The 12,500-nt window shown below is 49.6% G+C and overlaps 1 protein-coding gene across 1 annotated transcript in view; it reads left to right on the top strand.

Moving 5' to 3' along the window:
* The window catches only part of LOC129701385 (teneurin-2-like), a 372,354-nt gene that overhangs the window by 226,071 nt on the left and 133,783 nt on the right, over window positions 1–12,500 (top strand). The window contains exon 7 of the mRNA XM_055642523.1: window positions 10,974–11,168. Within this exon, the coding sequence (XP_055498498.1) occupies window positions 10,974–11,168 (195 nt within the window). The remainder of the gene's footprint in view (window positions 1–10,973; window positions 11,169–12,500) is intronic.

Raw genomic sequence — 12,500 nt, 5'->3', positions numbered from 1 at the left:
AACGGCAGGTACTCGGGAAGACTCGCTAACGGAAGGTAACGGCGGGAAGATTTTTTAACACGTTGCAAAATGTCCACGAGAGCCCCGAGTACCGACGAGTGGCCATTACCGTAAATCTCCGAGTTCGAATCAGGGCAAACTCGGGAGAGCTCTTGGAATGAACTCGTACAGTGGGACAGGGCCATAAAGCATACACTCCACTGCATATGTGTCGGATGCTGGTTTACACTGAAGGAAGACACTAAAATGCTGGAGTAACTCGGCGGGACAGGCAGCATCTCTAGAGAGATGGAATGGGTGGCATTTCAGGGTGAAGAAGAAGGATCTCGACCCGAAACGTCACCCAATCCTTCTCTCCAGAGATGCTGAGTTTCTCCACCATTTTGTGTCTGATCTCCTGCATATTCAATTCTAGATTGGTGAAGTGGATATTTATTTTCACGCTCCATTTTGGTTGTGGTAACTTCTCGTTGAAGTTGTGTAGAGCACATGATTGAACCTTCCCTGACAGACACTGCAAGCAAGAGAAATATTTCACCAATAAAATCCCCATTGATTGCATTGATCTGTTCAAAATTCCATGGTGAAAATGATAAGTTCTGACTTTCAATACAATACAATACAATACAATTTATTTGTCATTTGAACCCCATTGAGGTTCAAACGAAATGTTGTTTCTGCAGTCATACACACAAGAAAAAGAACCAAGACACAACACAATTTACACAAACATCCATCACAGCGCATCTCCTCCTCGCTGTGATGGAAGGCAAAGACTTATCTCTCCCCTGCACTCCCCAGAAGTTCAGAAGTTCCAGGAGCAGAATTAGGCCATTCGGCCCATCAAAAGACCACCATGCCATTCCATCATGGCTGACCTATCTCTCCAACTCAACCCCATTCTCCCCTAAACCTCTTGAGACACTTCTCTCAACTATCGCTGATATTGGTCTGTCTAAAGTTCCTTAGGGAGCTGAAGTCTCTTTTGGGATAGGGCAAGTTCACAGAGTTAGTTTGCATAACAAAAGCTTTTCACTGTACCTCCCTACACGTGACAATAAACTCAACTCGAACTAGAACTCAAGGTAGACAAAAATGCTGGAGAAACTCAGCGGGTGAGGCAGCATCTATGGAGCGAAAGAAATAGGCAATGTTTCGGGCCTGAGATGCAAAGACAAGGTGTGAGATAAGGATAAGAGAAGTGAAGCTGGAGGAAGGAATATTTGTGGAAGATAGGGGGGTGGGGGAGGGGAGAACTAGGTGCAAGGCCCAGATGGAGCACAGAGAGGGGGCAGGGAGTGGAGGGGTGAGGAGAATATAAAAGGGTTGTTTGTTAGCCAGGTGGGACACAGGGAGGCATAGGGGGAAGGAAAAGTCATTCTTTCCAGTTTAGTTTAGATTAGTTTAGAGATACAGCACGGAAACAGGCCCTTCGGCCCACCAGGTCCACACTGACCAGCGATCCCCGCACATTAACACTATCCTACACCCACCAGGGACGATTTTAACATTCAACAAGCCAATTAACCTACAAACCTGCACGTCTTTGGAGTGTGGGAGGAAACCAAAGATTTCGGAGAAAACCCACGCAGGTCACGGGGAGAGCGTACAAACTCCGTACAGACAGCACCCGTAGTCAGGATCCAACCCGGGTCTCTGGTGCTGTAAGGCAGCAACTCTAACGCTGCGCCACCGTGGCCACCCTTTAGGAGAAATTGAGAGAGTGATGGGGAAGTAATTTCCGTTGTAAGAGAGCTGACCATTTTAGTTTCTTCAACAGCCCTGGGTGTCGTGCCTTGCAGCAACTTAACCTGGCAGCGACTGGCCGAAAATAGTGCCCAAAACAAATGATTTTAATTCTATTTGTGGGCGGCACGTCGGTGCGATGGTAGAGTTCCTGCCTCACAGCGCCAGAGACCCGGGTTCGATCCTGATTACGGGCGCTGTCTGTACGTTCTCTCCCCGTGACCTGCGTGGGTTTTCTCCGGGTGCTCCGGTTTCCTCCCACACCCCAAAGACGTGCGGGCCTGTCGGTCAATTGGCTTCGGTAAATTGTCCCGAGCGTGTGTAGGATAGAGCCAGTGTACAGGGCGATCACTGGTCAGCGCAGAATCAGTGGGCCTGTTCCCGCATGCTGTGTATCGCTGAAATCTAAAGTGTCCTGTCCGATCATTTGGCCAAAGACCCAAAGCTCAGATACTTTCCAATGAATAAATGCATTACTTTGAAAGAGGAAATATCGCCATTGTCTGCTGAAGTTGGTCCTAGCTTTGTGTACGAAACATCATTGTCTCAGATATTGGTTTTCATGCTGAGTTGCTGTTTTATTAGTGTTGTGCGTTCTTGTTGGTTTATGGATCAAGGACAATGACATTTTTCTAAGTTTAATCACAAGGGTAGGTTCTTCTTTTTGTATTAATTGCCTTGATATTATTTACGGTCAGGCATTTCCCATGTTGATGAGACCTACCTTGGCACCACTGTAAGGTAGACAAAAATGCTGGAGAAACTCAGCAGGAGAGGCAGCATCTGTGGAGCGAAGGAATAGGCGACGTTTCGGGTCGAGACCCTTCTTCAGACTGATGTGGGGGGGGTGGAGGCGGGAAGAAGAAGGAAGAGGCGGAGAGAGTGGGCCGTGGGAGAGCTGGGAAGGGGAGGAGAAGGAGGGGAAAAAGCAAGGATTGGAGAATTCAATGTTCATACCACTGGGGTGTAAACTACCCAAGTGAAATATGAGGTGCTGCTCCTCCAATTTGCAGTGGGACTCACTCTGGCCATGGAGGAGGCCCAGGACAGAAAGGTAGAAAGGTTGGATTGGGAATAGGAGGGGGAGTTGAAGTGCTGAGCCACCGGGAGATCAGGTTGGTTATTGCGAACCGAGCGGAGGTGTTGAGCGAAGCGATCGCCAAGCCTGCGCTTGGTCTCACCGATGTAGAGCAGCTGACACCTAGAGCAGCGGATGCAATAGATGAGGTTGGTGGAGGTGCAGGTGAACCTCTGCCACATCTGGAACGACTGCTTGGGTCCTTGAATGCAGTCGGTGGGGGAGGGGGGGGGGATACTCTCCATTGGCACAACTGTACATCACCTCCACTGAATCCCCCCCTCACATGCAGTTGTGTAGGTTCATTGGCTTCGATAAAGATCGTAAATTGTCCCCGGTGTGTAGGATTTCCACGCTTTATCTCTCAAGTAAACTAAATTAACTGCTTATGCTGGTTTACACAAAAAAGACACAAAGTGCTGGAGTAACTCAGCGGGTCAGGCAACATCTCTGAAAAAGCATGGATGGATGACGTTTCATTTCTGCACCCTTCTTCATTCTTAAGAAGGATACAAACCGAAAAGTCACCTACACTATCCATGTTCTCCACAGATGCTGCCCGACCCGCTGAGTTACTCCAGCACTCTGTGAAACGTTGCCTATCCATGTTCTCCACAGATGCTGCCTGACCCGCTGAGTTACTCCAGCACTCTGTGAAACGTCGCCTATCCATGTTCCCCAGAGATGCTGCCTGACCCGCTGAGTTACTCAGCAGCACTCTGTGAAACGGAACCTATCCAACTTTTTGGGCCGAAATCCTTCTGGAAATAGGCAGATGCTGCCGAAACCCGCTGAGTTTCGGCCCAGAAACGTCTGTGGTGCAAAGGAAAGATAGGCAACTGACCGGCCCGAGTTACCTCTGTGAAATAGGCCTACGTGTCGGCTGCCGAAACCCTTAGTGGGTTTCGGCCCGAAACGTTGCCTATTTCCTTAGTTCTCCATAGATGCTGCCTGTCCCGCTGAGTTACTCCAGCACTCTGTGTCCTTTTGAACACTTGGCCCACTGGGTTTTGCACAGACCATTAGCAGATGGAACAAAGGGAAAACAATTGCACGGTGACACATCTTTGTAAATGAAAGAGTTGGCCTGACTGAAGTGTCACTGCAGTTCAGCTCAGTTCGAGGCGTATAAGATTATTATGCACATCAATCACGGGCAAAAGCTCCGCGAAAAAAAACCTGTCACACAACTTCACTGAAAGTTTAATTAAACAGCTGTGTGTTTGAATCTGTTGATCTCCCCAGGGTCAGTCACGTGTCATGTCTTTAACTCACTTCAGTCTCCTTTGGTTCAGTTTAAGAAAAAATCCGATTTGCTATTCACAAAATCAATTATAATTCACAGCGTGTTAATGACAAGTTGTTTGGTTAAGCGCTTCCTTCTATGCACCACCCACCCCCCCCCTCCCCCTCCCCCCCCCCCCCCCCCCCCCCCCCCCCCCCCCCCCCCCAATCCCCCCTGGGAGACCTCTCTTCCTTGTGTTCATTTAGTTTAGAGATACAACAGTCAATCACCAGCGGATCCCCGACCTGTCTTTTAGGGGTAATATGAGGGGGAACTTCTTTACTCAGAGAGTGGTAGCGGTGTGGAATGAGCTCCCATGGAGGCAGGTTCATTGGTATCATTTAAAAATAAATTGGATAGATATATGGATGAGAAGGGAATGGAGGGTTATGGTATGAGTGCAGGCAGGTCGGACCAAGGGGAAAAAAATCCACGCCAACTTGTAGGGCGATCCCCCGTGCTGTAATCATTAAAGGGCCTGTCCCACTATCCGAGTTTACCCAAGAGCTCTCCCGATTAAAAAAAAAAAAAAAAAAACTCGTGGTAAGCGCGTAGAATGTACGTAGCGGGTGCGCCGGAGCTCGGGACGTCTCTTAACGCTAACGGCAGGTACTCGGGAAACGCGGTAGGCTCGTGAAGATTTTTCAACAAGTTGAAAAATGTCCACGAGAGCCCCGAGTACCTACGAGCGGCCGTTACCGTAATTCTCTGAGTTCGAATCAGGGGCAAACTCGGGAGAATTCTTGAATTAGCTCGTACGGTGGGACAGGGCCATAACACTATCCTACACACACTGGGGGCAATTTTTACATTTACACCAAGCCAATTAACCCACAAATCTGCACGTCTTTGGAGTGGCTGAGGAAACCGAACATCTCGGAGAAAACCCGTGCAGGTCACGGGGAGAACGTGCAAACTCTGTACAGACAGCGCCCGTAGTCACGATTGAACCCGGGTCTCTGGTGCTGTGAGGTGGCAACTCTACCGCTGCGCCACCTTGCCCGCCCTCCAGCGCTTATGCTGGAGAAGCCTTTTTGATTGGTGCCTTTCGAGCCATACAGTCGTACAGCATGACATCAGGCCCTTCGGCCCAACACACCCATGCCGGCAAAGATCCCCTGTCTAAGCTAGTCCCAATTTCCTGCATGATGCAAGGATAGCCAATGTAAAATGCTTTTCTTGATCAGTACGGGTGTCGGGGGTTATGGGGAGAAGGCAGGAGAATGGGGTTGAGAGGGAGAGGTAGATCAGCCGTGATTGAATGGAAGGGCTGATTTGATGGGCCGAATGGCCTAATTCTGCTCCTATCACATAAACGTTTTGAGCTCAATGCTCAATATCACGTGTGAAGAAAAAATGGGCCTCCACAAAGTCGCAGGTCAGTCCTCCACTTTGCCCACTGTCGTGGAGCAAGCTGAAGAGTAAACATATAAAGAGACGCAAGCAAGGTGTGGCACAGGAGGGCAGGGAGATGGTCATTTGGGGCGGCGCAGCGGCAGAGTTGCTGCCTCACAGCTCCGGAGACCCGGGTTCGATCCTGACTACGGGTGCTGTCTGTGCGGAGTGTGTACGCTCTCCCTCCTGTGACCGCGTGGGTTTTCTCCGGGTGCTCCGGTTTCATCCCACACTCCAAAGACGTGCAGGTTTGTAGGTTAATTGGCTTCGGTAAAAATTGTAAATAGTCCCTAGTGTGTGTGCGGGGATCGCTGGTCGGCGCGGACTCGGTGGGCCGAAGGGCCAGTTCCCGCGTTGTATCTCTATGTCTAAACTACGAATGTAGGCGTTGGGAGCTTAAGGGTTGGATTTGGCAATTCATGTGGGTTCCTCTCAAGTTTTTCCATGCCCATATTAACAGTGCTTGGTACAACGTTACATTCGAGGTTAAAAGTGCCCAATTTAGACTAAAAACTGCCTTGAAAGGCAGACGCGATATTCCTCCCCCCCCCATGCACTGAAGTCCAATTAGCCACCCGGTCAGTCGGCAAAAAACAAAAATCACCGGTGGAAATAGCCATCCGAAGTGTCAAATCTAATGCAACGATTTTGCTTATATTTTAGACATTACATTTTAGACATTAGACAATAGACACTAGGTGCAGGAGGAGGCCAATGTGATCACGGCTGACCTTCCCCAATCAGTACCCCGTTTTTGCCTTCTCCCCATGTCCCCTGACTCCGCTATCTTTAAGAGCCCTATCTAGCTCTCTCTTGAAAGTATCCAGAGAACCGGCCTCCACCGCCCTCTTTTTTAGACAAAGAGTCCATTCGGAAATTGCAGCAAACACCGTGTGGTGGTAGAAGCTATCCGCTTATTTTTAGTAACACTTATTCTTAACAATGGCAACTTGGTGCTACATGTTCCGACGTCATTTCCATGGGAAAATAACTTTGAAGGTTGCATATTTCTTTATGAAATATCGCCATGGAGCTTTGCAGGTTGGCGGACTTCACTCACCCCACAGCAAGCAAGGCGAAGATTCACGTCTTTGGCAGCTTTGGAATGGTCCCTTTAAACCGAAAGAATCGATTATTTTTCGCTGCAAATGAGCACTCACTCCAGATCGAAACAACGCATTGTAATTATATTGTCCTGCGCCTTTGAATTCAAAACGCTGTCACTCTCGGCCACGATCATTTCCCTCAAGTCTGACTGGAATTAGCATTGAATCACTTGGTGTGGTGGCACCTGCCATTCTCCGCCAGCCTGCATTTGGAATGAAGCATAACCTTGGTGCCACAGATGAAATGGCCTGTGTTCTGATCCACAGGTTTTATTTCTAACTACCTATCCTGCCATATTAACTAACCCCCCCCGGAAAATGCAGTCGGTACGGAGTTTGTACGTTCTCCCCGTGACCTGCGCGGGTTTTCTCCGGGTGCTCCAGTATCTTCTCGCACTCCAAAGAGGTAGAGGTTTGTAGGTTAATTGGCTTCGGTAAAAATGGTAAATTGTCCCTAGTGTGTATAGGGTAGTGTTAGTGTGCGAGGATCGCCGGTCGGCATGGGCTTGGTGGGCAGAAGGGCCTGTTTCCACGCTGTACCTCTAAACTAAACTAAACTGAACAAACCATCCCAGTTCACAAAATAATACAACCATTGAAAGACAAAGTGCTGGAGCAACTCAGCGGGTCAGGCAGCATCTGTGGAGAACATGGATAGGTGACGTTTCACAGAGTGCTGGAGCAACTCAGCGGGTCAGGCAGCATCTGTGGAGAACATGGATAGGTGACGTTTCACAGAGTGCCTGGAGTAACTCAGCGGCACAGGCAGCATCTGTGGAGGAAATGGATAGGTGACGTTTCACAGAGTGCTGGAGTAACTTAGTGGGTCAGGCAGCATCTGTGGAGAACATGGATAGGTGATGTTTCACAGAGTGCTGGAGTAACTCAGTGGGTCAGGCAGCATCTGTGGAGAACAAGGATAGGTGACGTTTCACAGAGTGCTGGAGAAACTCAGGGGGGCAGGCAGCATCTGTGGAGAAACATGGATCGGTGATGTTTCACAGAGTGCTGCAGTAACTCAGCGGGTGCAGCAGCATCTATGAAGCTAAGGAAATAGGTAACGTTTCGGGTCGAAACCCTTCCGGGTTTCGGCCCGAAACGTTGCCTATTTCCAGAAGGGTTTCGGCCCGAAACGTTGGCTATTTCCTTCGCTCCATAGATGCTGCTGCACCATAACTCAGCGGGTCAGGCAGCATCTGTGGAGAACATGGATAGGTGACATTTCACAGAGTGCTGGAGTAACTCAGCGGGTCAGGCAACATCTGTGGAGAACATGGATAGGTGACGTTTCTGGTCGGGTCAGAACCTTACTTTTGAAGAAGGGTCCAGACCAGAAACGTCACCTATCCACGATGATCTCGGTGAAAACCCACGCTGGTCAAACTCCGTACAGACGGAACCCATAGACGGGATGGAACCCGGGTCTCCGGCGCTGCATTCGCTGTAAGGCAGCAACTCTACCATGAAGGTCGAGTCGCAGGTAGATAAACTGGTCAAAAAGGCTTTGGCCTTCATCAGTCAGAATATTGAGGACCAGAGGACATAGGTTGAAGGTGAAAGGGAAAAGATTTAATCGGAATCTGAGAGGTAACGGTGGTCGGTGTATGGAACGAGCTGCCAGAGGAGGTAGTTGAGGTTGGGACTATCCCATCATTTAAGAAACAGTTGGACAGGTACATGGATAGGACAGGTTTGAGGGTTATGAACCAAACACAGGCAAGTGGGACTAGGGTAGCTGGGACATTGTAGGTCGGTTTGGGCGAGTTGGGCCGAAGGGCCTGTTTCCACACTGTATCACTCTATGACTCTTTTACAATCGACCCATTTACAGTGAAGAATATTATTTGCAGGGATAAGTGCGGGTGTCAGGGGTGATGGGGAGAAGGCAGGATAATGGGGTTGAGAGGGAAAGATAGATCAGCCATGATAGAATGGCGGAGTAGACTTGATGGGCCAAATGGCCTAATTCTGCTCCTATCACCCATGAATTGAGGAACTATGATGCAATCTGATGAAGATTTCCTCTAGAGGAAATTTAGGAACAGTATTGGAAAGGATGAATACCGTAAGCACATTAAAAAATTCGGGCAAAAAAAATTCGGCAAAAATTAATTTCAGAAAATGAATGGGCCGTAGGGTGGCACAGCAGGTAGAATCACTGCCTCATAGCACCCGAGACCTGGGTTCGATCCTGACCTTGGGTCCTGTCTGGGTGGAGTTTGCACGTTCTCCCAGTGACCGCGTGGATTTTCTCTGACTGTTCCCAGTTTCGTCCCTCATTCCAAACACGTGAAGGTTAAAGGGCCTGTCCCACTTGGCCGCCATTTGCGCGACCTCCAAAAATGGGCAGCGTGTGGGTAGCGTGGGTCGGGCGCATGGAGAGGCGTGGAGGAGTGTGGAGTCCGTGTTGCACTAAATCTTCGCACGCCACCTGCGTGATGTATCGCGCGTGCACGCTGACGCATTGGTGTCGCACGCTGGCTTCCCGACGTTTCAGGTGTATTGCCTGGTGACGCATGGTTACGTTACCGTGCGTAACCATGCCTGGCCGCGCGCCGCAGGGCATTCTAATGACGACACGCGCACAATTAGGCGTGATTTACACACGATGTCGCGTGTAACGATGCGTCGACCTATTTTACATTTGACGCATAAATGTGGCGCAAATGACAGCCAACTGGGACAGGCCCGTAATTGACTTCTGTAAATTACCCCCTGGTGTGTACGGAGTGGATGAGAAAGTGGGAGAATCTAGAACTAGTGTTGGATGACGTTTCGGGTCAGAAACCTTCTTCAGTCAAATTGGTTTGTCCCGTACGGGACCGCCCTTGTCCCGTATTTGACCGCTACTACTCGGGTCGAGGGGACTGTCCGGCCCCGCCTCACCCGTCCCGACGTAGTGCAGCCCATGGAGTGCAGCAGCAGCTCCTCGCCTGTGGCCCCGTCGGTCGGTCGGCAGCCCGGCCAGCTGTCCGACCTTCGGACCTTCGCTTACCGCCGACACCACCACCGGCCGATCATCGGTTCATGAGTTGGACGGGGCGCCGGACTTTGAACGTCACGTAGCGAGGCCCGGGCCAAAACTCCTCAGCTGGCCCCACCGGCTGGGCTTTGTGTACAGTCCAGCACCTGGGGCCAACTCACCATTCACCCAGACACGGCCCAGTCGGTCGACGAATTGCCGTCGGGAATTTGTCCCTTATCTTGACCTTTTGCCCCTTATTTGGGAGTGGGAACGTTGGCGATCCTACATCAGACTGAAAGTAAAGGGGAGGGAACTGGAGGTAGGGAATGGCCAGAACAAATCAGGGCCAGCAGTAGATGGCCAAGGAGACTGAACGGGAAATTGAAGGCCGGCACAGACTCTGTGGGCTGAAGGGCCTGTTGCCACACTGTATCTACAAGCTCTGACCTCTAAACTCTATATTCAAAGAAATGTGTTTGCCATTCGTCAAAATTAAGCCCAGGGAAATGAGTCCATCACAGTAGAGACAATAGACTATTAATTTTGAATTTCATGTTTTAGTATTTAATCTCACAGTATAACTTGTAAGAAGGAACTGCAGATGCTGGTTTATGCTGAAGATAGACACAAAGTGCTGGAGTGGCAGTGGCAGCATCACTGGAGGAAGGGAGTAGGTGACGTTTTGGGTCGGGACCCTTAGAAACATAGAAACATAGAAATTAGGTGCAGGAGTAGGCCATTCGGCCCTTCGAGCCTGCACCGCCATTTAATATGATCATGGCTGATCATCCAACTCAGTATCCCGTACCTGCCTTTTCTCCATACCCTCTGATCCCCTTAGCCATAAGGGCCACATCTAACTCCCTTCTTCAGACTGGGTGTCAGAGAGAGGAGGGAAACTAAATGTATGGGAAGTTACAGCACAAAGCAGAGCCTATACTTCTCGTTTCCCTCTCCCCTAACTCTCAGTCTGAAGAAGGGTCTCGACCCGAAACGTCACCCATTCCTTGTCCCCAGAAGATGTGGCCTGTCATAGGGTCATGAGGAATAGGAGTAGAATTAGGTCATTCGGCCCTTTGAGGCAACTTCGCCGTTCAATCACGGCTGATCTATCTCTCCCTAATAACCTCATTCTCCCCATAACCTCTGACACCCGCACTGATGAAGAATCTATCCACCTCTGCCTTAAATATATCCACTGTCCCGCTGAGTTACTCCGGCATTTTGTGCCTATTCTCGCTATATAATTGATGTTTGAGTGTGTATTTGACGACTAAGTTACGGGGCTGTGGCAGGTGAGAGCACTAATTTCTCTTTGTCTCTGTCTTTGCCTGTTTTTCTGCCCCGTCTCCGTCTCCGCCTGCGTCTGATTCTGCGCTCCTGCCGGCGCGCTTGCAGCCGCCTGCCCCGTCCTGTGCAGTGGGAACGGCCAATACGCCAAGGGCAACTGCATGTGCTACAGCGGCTGGAAGGGTGCGGAGTGCGACGTGCCGATGGGCCAGTGCATCGACCCAGCGTGCAGCGGCCGTGGGACGTGTACCTCAGGCACGTGCGTCTGCTCGGCCAGGTTCAAGGGCGAGAACTGCCAGGAAGGTAATTAAACAAAAACAAAAAAAAATCTTGTTGAGAAATTCAAACTCAAATTATCTTCGAGATACAGCACATCAACAAGTCAAGTCAAGTCAAGTCAAGTTTATTTGTCACATACACATACGAGATGTGCAGTGAAATGAAAGTGGCAATGCTCACGGAACAACAAAACAACCAAACAAATTATAAACACAATCATAACACACATATTATTTTACGTAATAAATAATAGAAGGAAAAAAACGTTCTGTACAGTTAGTCCCTGGTGAGAAAGGCGTTTACAGTCCGAATTGCCTCTGGGAAGAAACTCCTTCTCAACCTCTCCGTTCTCACTGCATGGTAACGGAGGCGTTTGCCTGACCGCAGCGGCTGGAACAGTCTGTTGCAGAGGTGGAAGAGGTCCTTCTGCCCACCGTGTCCACGCCGACCAGCGATCCCCGCGCGCGAACACTATCCTACACACACCAGGGACAATTTGTAATTATATACCGTAGCCAATTAGCCTACAAACCTGCACGTCTTTGGAGACTGCAGACTGTACTGTGCAGCAAGGAACTGCAGATGCTGGTTTACACCAAAGATAGGCACAAAATGCTGGAGTAGCTCAACGGGTCAGGCAGCATCTCTGGAGAGAAGGAATGGGTGATGTTTTGGGTCGGGTGGAGTCTGAAAACGTCGCCCATTTCCTTCTCTCCAGAGATGCTGCCTGGCCCGCTGAGATGCTCCAGCATTTTGTGTCCACCTTCAAAAATGGTATGTATTGCCCATCAACAATAACCAGAACGGAGGAAGGTTACAGTACAACTCGAAATGCTGCAGTGACTCAGTCTGAAGAAGGGTCTCGTAGAAACATAGAAACATGGAAAATAGGTTCAGGAGTAGGCCATTCGGCCCTTCGAGCCTGCACCGCCATTCAATATGATTATGGCTGATCATCCAACTCAGTATCCCGTACCTGCCTTCTCTCCCTACACCCTGATCCCTTTAGCCACAAGGGCCACATCTAACTCCCTCTTAAATATAGCCAATGAACTGTGGCCTCAACTACCTTCTGTGGCAGAGAATTCCAGAGATTCACCACTCTCTGTGTTAAAAATGTTTTTCTCATCTCGGTCCTAAAAGACTTCCCTCTTATCCTGAAACTGTGACCCCTAGTTCTGGACTTCCCCAACATCGGGAATAATCTTCCTGCATCTAGCCTGTCCAACCCCTTAAGAATTTTGTAAGTTTCTATAAGATCCCCCCTCAATCTTCTAAATTCTAGCGAGTACAAGCCGAGTCTATCCAGTCTTTCTTCATATGAAAGTCCTGCCATCTCAGGAATCAGTCTGGTGA

This window comes from Leucoraja erinacea, chromosome 11 (genome assembly GCF_028641065.1).
Source record: "Leucoraja erinacea ecotype New England chromosome 11, Leri_hhj_1, whole genome shotgun sequence".
NCBI classification, from domain to species: Eukaryota; Metazoa; Chordata; class Chondrichthyes; order Rajiformes; family Rajidae; genus Leucoraja; species Leucoraja erinaceus.
This window is presented reverse-complemented; position numbering and strand designations above follow the sequence as displayed.